The sequence below is a fragment of the Siniperca chuatsi genome, linkage group LG3 (genome assembly GCF_020085105.1).
Source record: "Siniperca chuatsi isolate FFG_IHB_CAS linkage group LG3, ASM2008510v1, whole genome shotgun sequence".
In the NCBI taxonomy this organism is placed as follows: domain Eukaryota; kingdom Metazoa; phylum Chordata; class Actinopteri; order Centrarchiformes; family Sinipercidae; genus Siniperca; species Siniperca chuatsi.
This window is the reverse complement of record NC_058044.1, coordinates 3,319,549-3,331,793: the sequence shown is the minus strand read 5'-3', so window position 1 is coordinate 3,331,793 and position 12,245 is coordinate 3,319,549. Positions and strand designations below refer to the sequence as shown.

The following is a 12,245-nucleotide window of genomic DNA, read 5'->3' as shown; positions in this document are numbered from 1 at the left end:
CCGGCCACCACAGACTCATAAAACATCCTCAGCATTGTCCGGCAAGATGTCTTCCACAGAACAGGGACCCTCTGGAGACTCAGGTTCAGGTTGAAGACATGTTGAAGGACTCCACATAGCTGGGGGGCACAGGCTTTTAGCACCCTGGGGCTAACGCCATCGGGGCCTGCAGCCTTGTTTGAGTGGAGTTTCATCAGCTGTCCTCTCACCTGGTCAGCAGTCAGGCACACAGCAAAGATAACAGGCGGGGAGGGGGGGTCGTCGGTCTGGAGAGGGCCGTTAGCCTGAGAGCCAGTTGAGGGGGGGAGTAGGACTCTCCCAGGAAGATGGACGAGGGGGGGAGCAGAGTACTCAGAGGAGCTTGAGGGCCGACAGCAGCTGAGTTAGAGGGGGGATGAGCAGGAGCCGGTGTGTCGAATCTGTTAAAGAACAGATTCAGTTCGTTGGCCCTGTCCAAGCTGCCTTCAGCTCCTCTGCTGCCAGTCGGTCTGAAGCCAGTGATGGTCTTCATGCCGCTCCAGACCTCCCTCATGTTGTTCTGCTGGAGTTTCCTCTCCAGCTTCCTCCTGTACTTCTCCTTGGCTTCCCTGATTTTTACCTTCAGGTCAGCCTGGATAGCCCTCACCTCCTCCCTATTACCATCAGTAAAGGCTTTCAGGATGTCCTTGATGTCCTTTGTTACCCACGGTTTGTTATTCGGGTAACAATGGACCGTCTTCGTTGGGACATTGCAGTACACTCAGAAGTTAATATAGCCAGTGATGCACTCAGTAAGCCTTCCTCCTCAGTGTAGCGCGGTATAACACTGAAGTTAAAATATACAGTAACAGGGAAAACTTGACATTATCACTCATTCCACCTTACAGTACTCGTCTTATAGTACATGCTGGCTTTAGTTAAACAACTGTACTGTACTGTTACTGTATATTGCTGCTTTTATACATAAATAAATACTACTGGGTTTTTCTGAGGTCATGGGTCAAAGTACAATTATATAAATACTTATTAGAAGCTCAAGTCACAATTTTGAATCATAATACTTTATTTTTTAAATGTTTTAAGTATGTAACTCAGCTGTAAAGTTGTCACTTATGTCATCACAAACACAAATAGTGGATTGTTTTCTAGAAACAGTGATTTTTTAGCAGGACTCTGGTACAAAAAGTTTGCCACGTACCAGACTGACGTAACAAAACAACACTGAAGTTCCCGGGAAAATTATATTCCGCCAAAACAGTGTTCTATTAAAACTCCCGCCACAGGCCTGCCGGCTTCCTAACACTGACGTAACGTCCGCCTGTGACGCTGAGCCAATGAGCTGCTGCTGCGAACTTTAGCTGGCCAATCAGAGAGCACGGCTGATCGAGGAGGCGCTGGAGGAGATTTGGCGCAAGTTTGAGCAGCTCAGTGTGCGGAAGAAGACGGACAGATAGAGACTTCGAGACGAGAGAAAACACCCAACTCTGAGCGGAGAAGACTTCTTTTTAACTTATTAAAAAGGTAAATGTATCACCTACGCGTTGATTTAAGCAAAAAGACGTGAAGTAGTTTGTTCATCGTACCCGGAAGAGAGTCCTCCTTCTCGTCTTAGTTGCTTTGCTAGTTTATCGTCTAAAACACCACGATTAGCTTCTTTTTCTCGTTATGTATCGACAAACTTCTCCCTTCAGATTGATTCGCATGTTAACACGATATGTTTTAGGTTAAACCTAAGTCATGTTAATGTAGAAATTTGGGTATTTTTTTTACTTAAACGCCACTGTTTGGACCTCTGCTGTCTTGGCGCCATTTAACAGCCGCACTGTATTGTTTCCTCTGCGGGAACATTTTTAACTAAAGACAACTGTTAGCTAAGGATTTACAAACCTCAACAAACCTCTAACACGTTACAGTAACAGCCACGTTTCACTTTAGATCAACCTGATGTTTAACGCGAAACTATATTGAAGTTAAATTCAATTCACTGAAACTTTATTGGAACCTCTCATTCGCATGTAAGAACAGCCAGACACTTAAATGCTTGGAGGTGGAGTAATGCATGTATTTATTGTGTTTTTTTTTAAAGGTTTAATTTAATGAAAGAGTTTGCAATTACCATAGTAAGATGCTGCAGGGTAAAGTACAAAATGCAATATCTGTGCCTGAATTTTAGTACCAGTACAAAAGTGATGCCTTTTTCAGAGCTTTATTTAGAGTTTTCTTCTCAAGAAATGCAAAGAAAAGCTCAACATTAATGGTGTGTGGTTATTAAAGTAAAATGACGCGAATGCGCGTGATGTTCTGCACAAAAAACTCTTATTTTTTTATTTAAAAATATATATACCAGACCTCAAATCCATCAGTGTTCAAGGTTGCCACAAGTCATGTTTAGGTAGTCATTTATGTAGCCAGAACTTGTCTCACAGGGTTTTACAGACCCAAAGAGGTGTTTCTTTTCCAGGTGTTCCCAGTCCCCTTTCTGTAATAATCTTTCCCTTTTTTTTAATATTTCAGATTAAACACAAAATGCCCAGCACGCGCTCTCAGGGTCGGGCTCAGCCCACGCTGTCCTTCCCTCGCCGCAAATCCTGCAGAGCTTCCTCACGCTCCAAGACGCAGCAGCGGGACAAATCTCCAACTCCATCACCCACCGAGCCTGAACCCCAGCACCCGGCCCGGATCCGGATCGGACCGCTCTCCCCGAGACGCCACGTCGACCGGCCCACTCCTCTCTCACCCAGACGACCTGCAGCCCAGCAACCACCGCCAGCATCTCCCAGTCTGCAGCCACGGCTTCCACTCAGCCCGCGCAAACGCACAGGTGAGAGACTCCGTACAGGTATTTTACTCCCTTCCACAGTCCAGATGAGGATCACAGAACTTAACGGGGCGGCGGGTCGTGTACGTAAACGTTACTGTTTACTGAGTGCGTCACATAAAATACAATAACATGACAACAGCAACATAGAAAATATTCAGGTGGTTATTCAGCTAAATAGCAAATATTTAATCATTTTGGGATTCAAGTTTTTAGTTCTTTGAAAGTTTAAGTTATTTACAACGTAAGTTACGTAAAGGAATAGTTCAACATTTTGGTCTGCGGTTGTTTGCTTTCTACTCACTCTCAGCCAGAAAGCCATTCATTCAGCATATTTCCTAAAGTGTCTGACTTCTGCTTTAAGTCTAAATCGGAGTGGATTTGGATTCCATGCTGAAGTTTAACACTATTGAACCCCAACACTAGTCGTCTGTCTGGAAAAATAACTTATTGTTAAACAATGTGTGATCTTAAACAATCGCAAACATCCACTCCACGCGTCCTTTTTTTAATAAACGCCCTTTTCACAGCTCTTTTATACCTTCAGACCGCTTTTCTTGTTAGTCTGGCTTTTGATCGATCTGGTTTATCAATTCATTTGAACTTCCTCACGTCACAGAATCGAGTTCCTCCACTTGAACTTCACTGGGAAATTAAACGCTTCTGTATTTTCTCTCTCAAGGTGACGACAACGGCTGCAACCTCGGCGCCTCCCTGCTCGGTTCGCCGCCGAAGCAGAGCAAGCCGGCCCCGGCCTCGCCCCGAAAGCTCGGCTTTGACGAGAACTCGCCGGTCTTGGCTCGCCGACGGCTGGTGTCGCTGTCACCCCGGCAGCCGCTCTCTCCCGCCGCCGGATCGTCCCCGAGGCGACAGGAAACGCCTGCTGGAAGCCCGGCCCGCCAAAACTCAGAGAAGAAGCCGCCGGTCGTTCGGCTCTTTGCAGACAGTAAGAGCTCTCAAGTGTTTGAAAAGTTCACTTGTTTAACCTCTTTTTTTTTTATCAGCAAAAATCCAAGTTAGGGCTGCAGCTAAATATTATTTTCATTATCGATTGATGCGACCATTATTTTCCAGATTAACTGAACAATCACAGGTTTCCAAGTTGACACATTCAAATGTTTTGTCGCCTAAAACCCAAAGATCTTCACCGTCATAGAAAGTGAGGAGAACAAGCACGTGTTCGCATCCGAGTGGCGGGAACCAGAGACCTTTATGCTTAAAAAACTGACTTAAAGATCGATCATCAAAACAGTCGCCTTACGTGCCAAAAGTTCCTGCTCTGATCCAAGTTGGGGAAACGTGTGTCCTTTTTTTTAAATAAATATCTTTTTAGATTTTGTGTGAAAAAAGTTTTATTCTAGTTTTCCAAGCTGCTTTTTCCAATTTAGGTGTGAGATCAGTAAAATCTTAATTGAAGTGTTGTATTTTTTTTTATTTTTTTTGTGATTCCTTTTTATTTGATCGGCTAAAATGGAGGAAGGCTTCACATGGATTCACCTGGTTAAAATTATACACATTCATAACAATTTAGCTAAATTACTCAATATATACATTTCCAAAGGCTGCCATCATCGAACCAAGACTACCAACATAATATCCAAACACAAATAAGGCAGTCAAACTGCCTACAGCCCTGTTACACTGGTAAAGAGCGCCATCTAGTGGCGAAATATCTATGATTTGAATTGGCCTGGTTCTATAGTGCCGCTGCCTTCAACACAGACTCTACATCGTCAAGTAACAACGAATCTCGCAAAACTAACAACGAGGAATACTTAGAGTATTTCTACAAAAGACAGACTGAGGGAGAAAACTGGTTTTGCACTCAGCAAATCTTCCCAGACCTCGAAAACGCAGCACACACAAATATTCACCCACCAAACTGTGAAAGGGGAATAATTGTTCTGCATTTGTTGAAAGTCAGTTGACAGAAAATGATGTGCAACTACTTTTTAAAACTGATTTTGTTTTATTAATTTACATTTTTGTAAAAGTAAAAATGTCGGTGGCTTCTCCAATTTGAGGATTAGCTGCTTTTTCTCTGTTTTATGATTAGAAACTAAATACTTTTGGGTTTGGGGACTGTTGGCTGGACAAAACAAGACATCTCCGGACGTCCCCTCGGGCAACGCGGGACATTTTCACCATTTTCTGACATCGTATAATCCAAATAATCTATTAATTAAGTCAAAAACACTCATCTGACCATCCACAGCTGCCTGTCGCTGTAAATCCAGCCACAGTGATCTTAGTTAAATAATGGATTTGACCTCTTCTCCTCCAGAGTCAAGGTTTCTGAGCGTGAAGCAGGCGCTCCACACCGCCGTCCCCGAGCGGCTCCTGTCCCGGGAGGCCGAGCGGGCGTCCGTCCGCTCTTTCCTGGAGGAGAAGGCCCTGCGGCGTCTCCCCGGCAGCCTCTACATCTCCGGAGCCCCGGGGACCGGCAAGACGGCCTGCCTCAACTGCGTCCTGCAGGAGATGAAGGTACTTTTAGCAGTCGAGCTTCAGCCGAATGTGGGAGGAGGACGCGCACTGTGTGTTGTCCTGTGATATTACATGCGTGGAGCTTGAGTCTCTGCAGAAAGGGGCCAGTCGAGCCGTGGTGCTCTGAATGAATAATGGTATTTTTACGCTGTAGTATTGCTACTTTTACTCGTATAAAAGATCAGAGAGAGGAAGGAAAACGCGCCTGCTGCATAAATTATATTTATTTTCTTTCTTAAATTATGTGAAATGCTGGAGAGTTTTTATCTCCTCTGGCGTCCTGAAAGTATCTAAGTAACAAGTCATTTCTCATTTAGCAGGCCGAGCGCTTAACAGGAAAAATAACTGATCGGCGATGAAAGTTATTGTTAGTTGCAGGTCTAGTTTTCATCACTTTTATCAGACATTTCTACAATTTTAGGTGACGTGAAGAGTTTTCAAATCCAGGCTCATAAGTTATTATTTCTCTTTGAACAGATTATTATTGTTATTATTATTTATCGTTATAACGGCGTCTTCTGCCCCGTCAGGCCGAGCTGTCCTCCGTACAGACGGTGGTGGTGAACTGTATGAGTCTGCGGAGCTCCCACGGCATCTTCCCGCTGCTGGCCGACAAGCTGAGAGCGCCCGGCGGGCAGAACGGACTGCAGAGGTTCCTGACGGCCCCGGGGCCCGCTGTGTGAGTAACCCGGCTTGGTTCCCAGGGAGGAACCAGCGTCCTACAACAGGGGACTGAAATGTGACGCAGGGAATGACACCACCTGTGTCTTCATACGTGTTCGATTAAATGTTTGATTTGAGTCCTTTTTTGTATTTTCCTTCAAATGAAGATACAATTCTGACTCAATTAGTTTTTCTTTAATAGTCAGAGAACCATTTGTCAGCAATATTAACTGATTTGATGAACAACTGCTGGTTACGGCTTTAAATGCAGTGTGCTTTTGTTTGGCTCTTTATTATTTTGAACTGACGACTTGATGTCTTTTTTTTCTCTTTTTTTTTTTTTGATGAGGTTAAAAACACGTCTTCATCAGAAAGTCCAGTAATGAACGAGACTCTGACTCCATCTGTGTTTCCTCCTCAGGCTGCTGGTTCTGGACGAGATGGACCAGCTGGACAGTAAAGCCCAGGACGTCCTCTACACCATCTTTGAATGGCCGTACCTGCCAAAATCTCGCCTCTGTCTCATCGGTAAGAGCTTCACCCAATACGATAAGACTACAGTCTCTGTGCCAGATGTTCAGTGTTTCTTCTGAAACTTGAAAGAACGCGAGCGACGATGGTGGCTGCTGTTTTTGCAGGTATCGCCAACGCTCTGGATCTGACGGACCGCATCCTGCCCAGACTGCAGGCTCGCCCTCACTGCCGCCCCCTGCTGTTACACTTCCCTCCCTACAGCCGGCAGGAGCTCACCGCCATCGTGCAGGACAGACTTGCTCAGGTAAACGCAGAGTGAGATGCAACGCTGGCAGAGGGGAAAATAAACATCTTGATTTTTAATTTCCAGACTTTCTTATGAGACTTCTGTATTAAGTTTTAAATGTTCCTCCTCTCAGGCGTCGGCTGAAGGGATCCTGGACGCCTCGGCGGTTCAGTTCTGTGCCAGGAAAGTGTCGGCGGTTTCAGGAGACGCCAGGAAAGCTCTGGACATCTGCAGGTACGAAATAAGTTTCTGCTGGTTAACCTTCTCAGTTTGGTTTTTAGAGCACACGCATTTGTTGTGTAAGAAATAGTTTTAAAACTGTTGCTTTTAATGTGATGAACCTGATTTCTGTGGAGCATCTTGATAAAACTTTTCAACTGATGTAAATCTTAACACCGCTCAAACATTTAGGGTCAAGTGTGTTTTTCTGCGAGTTCTTCTCTCGCTGCAGTTAAAGCCCGTTAGATCAGGAGTTGGATTTGTTCAACGTTCGATTGATTTTGTTTTCAGGAGAGCTGTTGAGGTTGTGGAGTCTGACGAGAGGAAGAACGCATCGGATCCGAAAGCTGAAACTAAAGGTGAGTGCTGCTGCGGCCGTCGGCTGATTTCTGTTCCTCACTCGACAAATGCGAACACTAACTCCAACGCTTCTGTCCTCGGGTGCGTGCAGCGTCGCGGGTCAGCCTTCCCCAGGTTGCGCGGGTGCTGTCGGAGGTGTACGGCGACCGGATGGCGTCTCAGGGCAGCGGCTCTGATGGAGAGAGCTTCCCCCTGCAGCAGAAGCTGCTGGTCTGCTGCCTGCTGCTGCTCATACGCAACGGAAAGAGCAAAGAAATCGTCCTCGGAAAGGTGAGTTAATGAACTGCTCGTGTTTTATTTAGAGGGAGTAACGGCAGCTGTTGTCCTGGAGAACCAAGATCCATCCATCCATCCATTTTCTACCGCTTGGTCCCCGTTAGGGGGTCGCGGGTGACTGTTGTCCTGGAGGGACACCTGGACAGATGCATTCAATACGGGCAATTTAGTTATCAAAACCAAAGTCTTTGGACGGTTAACACGGGGAGGACATGCAGACTCCACCCAGAGAGATTGTGTGATGTTGGTCCGGTGAATCGAACCCACGAACCCACGATCTCCTTATTGACCCCGAGAACCAAGATGCAAAGTTTATGTTAATATGATGACGGAAGATTATTCCTTCCAGCTGTTACTCATAAAATACGTTTTCTGGCAAGTGAAAGATAATTATCTTTTTATTCTTTTGGACATTGTGTACACGTCTAGTGCTTTAATGTTTAATTTATTTCAGTGTGGCTCCAAAGCGCAACTCAACTGTAAAACAAAACAAAAACTTCTACGAATCTTGACCCAGTCACAATCCGCCTCACTCTTCATTTCCATTGCAAAGATATTATAAATGGCAGATCTGCAAGGAAATGAATTAAGAATAAACCAGACTAGATCCCACTGAACGACTATGATTTAAGTCACACGTCGGTGCAAAATGGATTTAAATGCTGGTTTTATTGATTTGGTTTGTATTTGCTGCGTGTTTAGTTACAAGCAGTTAAACTATAGGAGCTGGAATGAAAGTTACAGTAAGAGTCGGGAGTAAAGCCAGCGTTACGTAATGCAAGTATAAAACCTGGCAACTCGATGACAGTTAGTCACTGAGCTGCAGCCTCACTTATTTTAAACGTCCAGCAGGTGGCACCGAAGCCTGAAGGTGAATAACTCCTGGTGTTTTTCAGTCGTGCCGTGTCCGACGAGGTGGGAAACGTGATGTTCTGTTTGTGTTTCAGCTCCATGAGGTTTACAGCCGCCTGTGCGCTCAGAGGCAGGTGTCTGCGGTCGGCCAGGGCGAGTGTTTGTCTCTCTGCGGTCTGCTGGAGAGTCGAGGAGTCTTCGCTCTGAAGAAAGCCAAAGAGGCTCGACTCACTAAGGTGTGCCCGTCGAACATCGCACCGTCACTCCGCACCACAACGTTACATCACCATGCGTTACTCCATCTGGGTTTCCTCGGGCTGTTTTGATATCGACTGTATCATTTCGGACTAGCTTGTGGTGGTGGGCGTGGTGTAATCCCCATCAGTACACACACACACACACACACACACTGAAAGATAAAGTTATTACACAAGGCTTTCCATTAGTCAGTTTGCAGATTTGCGTGTATTTTAAGGCGCGAGAGAGAAAAGGCGAGCGAGCAGAAGGTGAAACGTGACCCCTTTTTTTTTTTTTTGTAATCTGTGTTTCATTGATGTAACTTTCCTAAAGAAATACAGACGGAGCTCTTAGCAACACTCGGGTGGAGGCTTCACGCAGATTTCATGTCTCTGTAAATGCTGAAAGGTGGTGGTGGCAGACCCAGGTACCTTCGAGAACTCGATGGTCTCCTTTAGTTAAAATCAGTATTCTGCCAGAAGGAAAAGTGCAGCACAGACTGCAACAAGTTCAGGGAGAGTTATATAATTCAGTTTTTTTATTTATTTTATTGTCTTCTCGTGGACCAAATTCTCTGAGGCCCAGTTTGAGTCCGCAGCCTGGGGGGTGGGAACCTCTGATGTGGAGAATAAACATTTTTTGCGTCTCTGATTTTTAACTTCGTCCATCCTGCTACAACTCAGGTAAAACAATATAGTTTTTGTGCTGGTAGATTGTGGCACACAGCAACAAATATCAGAACGTGTGTCTTTAAAAATGTCTTGCAGCCCAACTGCATATCCAGTCATTGTGGTCTGGTATTGTTTAGGTTTAAATAGGGCTGCAACTAAAGACTGTGTGTGTCGTTTTTGTCCTTTTGGTCTATAAAACAGATCAATGACCCAGTTCTCTGCAAATGTGTTTTGTTTTTTTCTGACCAACAGTCTAAAACCCAAATATCTTAAATTTATTTTTAATGTAAGGTCAAGAAAAGCAACAAAGTCTCGTATTTGAAAAGATTTAACCAATAAATTTTGGGGCATTTTTGCTTGAAAAAAAAAAAAAGACAAAATAGTTGGGGAATTAATTTCCTGTCGATCGATTTAATTGGCTAATCGCTGCAGCTCCAGATCCGATTTTTTTTGGTTCGTGTCAGATATCGCTCCTATAAACGGCAACGCGGTGAGCGTTTCGTTGAGACAGTTCAGGTCGTTGCCTGGAAACCAGAAAGCCGTGATCTGACAGGTGGATGTTTGTTTCCTCCTGCAGGTGTTTCTGAAGATCGAGGAGAAGGACGTTGAAAACGCTCTGAAGGATCGGACTCTGCTGGGCGGCATCCTCGCTGCGGGGCTCCCGTCATGATCTCACATGTTTATTTATTTTTTTTAATCTCATTTTTAAGTTAAACATACGAACCAAGATTTTTCACTGGTTTATTTTTCTTTTTATTCTCGTTTTTGCTGAGAATTTGTACAGTTTTTTTTTTTTTTTTTTAAATGAAAATGTTTACAAAAAAATAGATTTATTTTTAAATTTTTTTCTCACACTGATGTTGACGCTCAGCTTATGAGTTGCCGAGAAATGTTAAAAACCCCACACGTCAGTTATGAAATGGCAGCATTTGTTTCAGTTTGGATTTGAAACGTTTCCATTTTTATGCTGTAAATAAACAAATGTACAGACATTTTAATCAGCTTTCCTTTGTTGTTTTTTTGCTGCAGTGCAGAGAAACAACCAAACAAAACAAACGCTCACGCAGGAACGCACACGGTGAACCGTGTTTTCTCTATTTATGCACAATTTTACTCCTTTTTCCTGCTCTCATTCACAATATCACTATTTATGTGTCATATCCCAGCACTGGGAGATACTGATGAACATTTATTGTACTTTTTTAATGGTCCATTGTTACCTACACCCGTGTAAAGGCATGCATGGCCCAAAACTCTTTCCAAATTATTTCCAACAATTTAAAAACTGTTAACAGCCTCACATTTAGCTTTGTGTGAGCAGCGGGGGGCCCAGAATAAATTGTGTAAATATATTAAACCAGATCATTATGCAAAGGCTGAGTCAAAACCTTTTTTAGAAATATAAAAACTAAACGGAGAACCAGCGTTTAGTTTTTATGCTCCACTGTCAGTTTGTCACCGCGTGTTATTAAATTTGGGAATATTTATTCATAACTTGCACTGTAATTTTTATTATTCTGTTTTAGCTTATTTTTATCTTCTATTTTTTTTTTCTTGAAATCCTGTTTATGTTTGTCTTTTATATCTTTTCACGTGACATTAAAAGTGCTACATGTGCAAGGAAACTTGCCTCGACAGACCAACTGATGAAAATACTAAACATTTTCTACAAGTGTAAAATGTCTGTGCAGTTATTTGAGGCTATTTTGCTTCTTCTTTCAGGCTATTGGAAGGAAAACGTCCAAAATACACATTTTAGGTGTTTATTTTACTAAACTTTGGCTGTTTGTGTCTGTAGATTCTCCTAAATTCACAAAAAGGTAGCATTAGATAATGCCTCATTTGCGTATTTAAACATTAAAAACAACAGTGTAAGTAATCAACCGGGGAAGCTTCATGGTGATATCTATTAGTTAACCTGTTCACCTGTAGTGTCTCGCTAAATGTATGAAATTTTACATCCTCTGAGCCAGAAATCTCCCCTTCAGTAGCGCTTACATGCACCAAACTTTCCAGGTGTATTCCTGTCTATATTCTGGAGGTTTCCACAGAGGGGTTTGTTCATATATAATTCATAGCCTGATTTATAGAACATTTTATTCCTGAAAACATGGCGAAAATGTATTTATTTATTTTTTTTAAATGGCTGATAGTATTTTAAAAGAGAGAGATCCAAAACTCTCTCTGTGAAAACCTTTGACTCTAATATGTCGACAAAATGAAACAAGAATTTTTAAACCTGGCTTTATAACAATGTGCACATTTCTGTTCTGGAAATGTATGCAAATTAGCAATTTTTTAAAAATTAGATAATGCCTCATTTGCATATTTAAACATACAATTTCAGAAAACTTGTAATACAAAAAAAAAAATGGCCTAAATGTAACAACTAATCAACTGTTGTGTTATCTGTTAGTTAAATCTCTTTCACCTGCGGTGTCTCCCCTTAAGCTGTTCCTTTAAAACCACTCAAACCAGTGACCGTCCACCTGAACAGCCCCGCTGATTGGATTAAAGGGTTAACTGACTGATTTTCCGGCCTGTGGCAGACCTGCAGGAGCTGTGAGGAAACTTCACGACCCACGACTGAGACTTGAACCATCACGTCTTCATGCACCAGGCTGCAGGACAAAAGCCGGTTTGTCTCCTGCTGAAATCCAGAGACTCTTAAGTTTCTGATTTCTCCGTGAACCCCTGAATACACCGTCACTCATTTTACAGGAGGAGGACAGAAAAGCAGGAAATAAAGCATGAACGAGCTGGGTGATTATCCACAAAAACGTCTCGGTTAACCCACTTTATTTACTTCAGTGGTGGAAAGTAACCAAATACATTTACTCATGTACTTAAGTACAATTTTGAACTTGTACTTTACTTGAGTTTTTCCATTTCATGCCACTTTCTACTTCTACTCCGCTACATCTCA

General features: G+C 43.2%; 1 protein-coding gene across 1 annotated transcript; it reads left to right on the top strand.

Annotated features, from left to right (window-relative positions):
* Positions 1-1,314: 1,314 nt before the first annotated feature.
* cdc6 (cell division cycle 6 homolog (S. cerevisiae)) lies at positions 1,315-10,317 on the top strand. Its single transcript, XM_044189527.1, has 12 exons — positions 1,315-1,500; positions 2,494-2,800; positions 3,480-3,743; positions 5,082-5,281; positions 5,812-5,960; positions 6,366-6,472; positions 6,583-6,722; positions 6,838-6,938; positions 7,215-7,282; positions 7,375-7,553; positions 8,507-8,647; positions 9,897-10,317. Exons 2-12 carry the CDS (start codon positions 2,506-2,508, stop codon positions 9,987-9,989), a joined length of 1,737 nt encoding a protein of 578 aa, XP_044045462.1. The 5' UTR covers positions 1,315-1,500; positions 2,494-2,505; the 3' UTR covers positions 9,990-10,317.
* Positions 10,318-12,245: the final 1,928 nt, after the last annotated feature.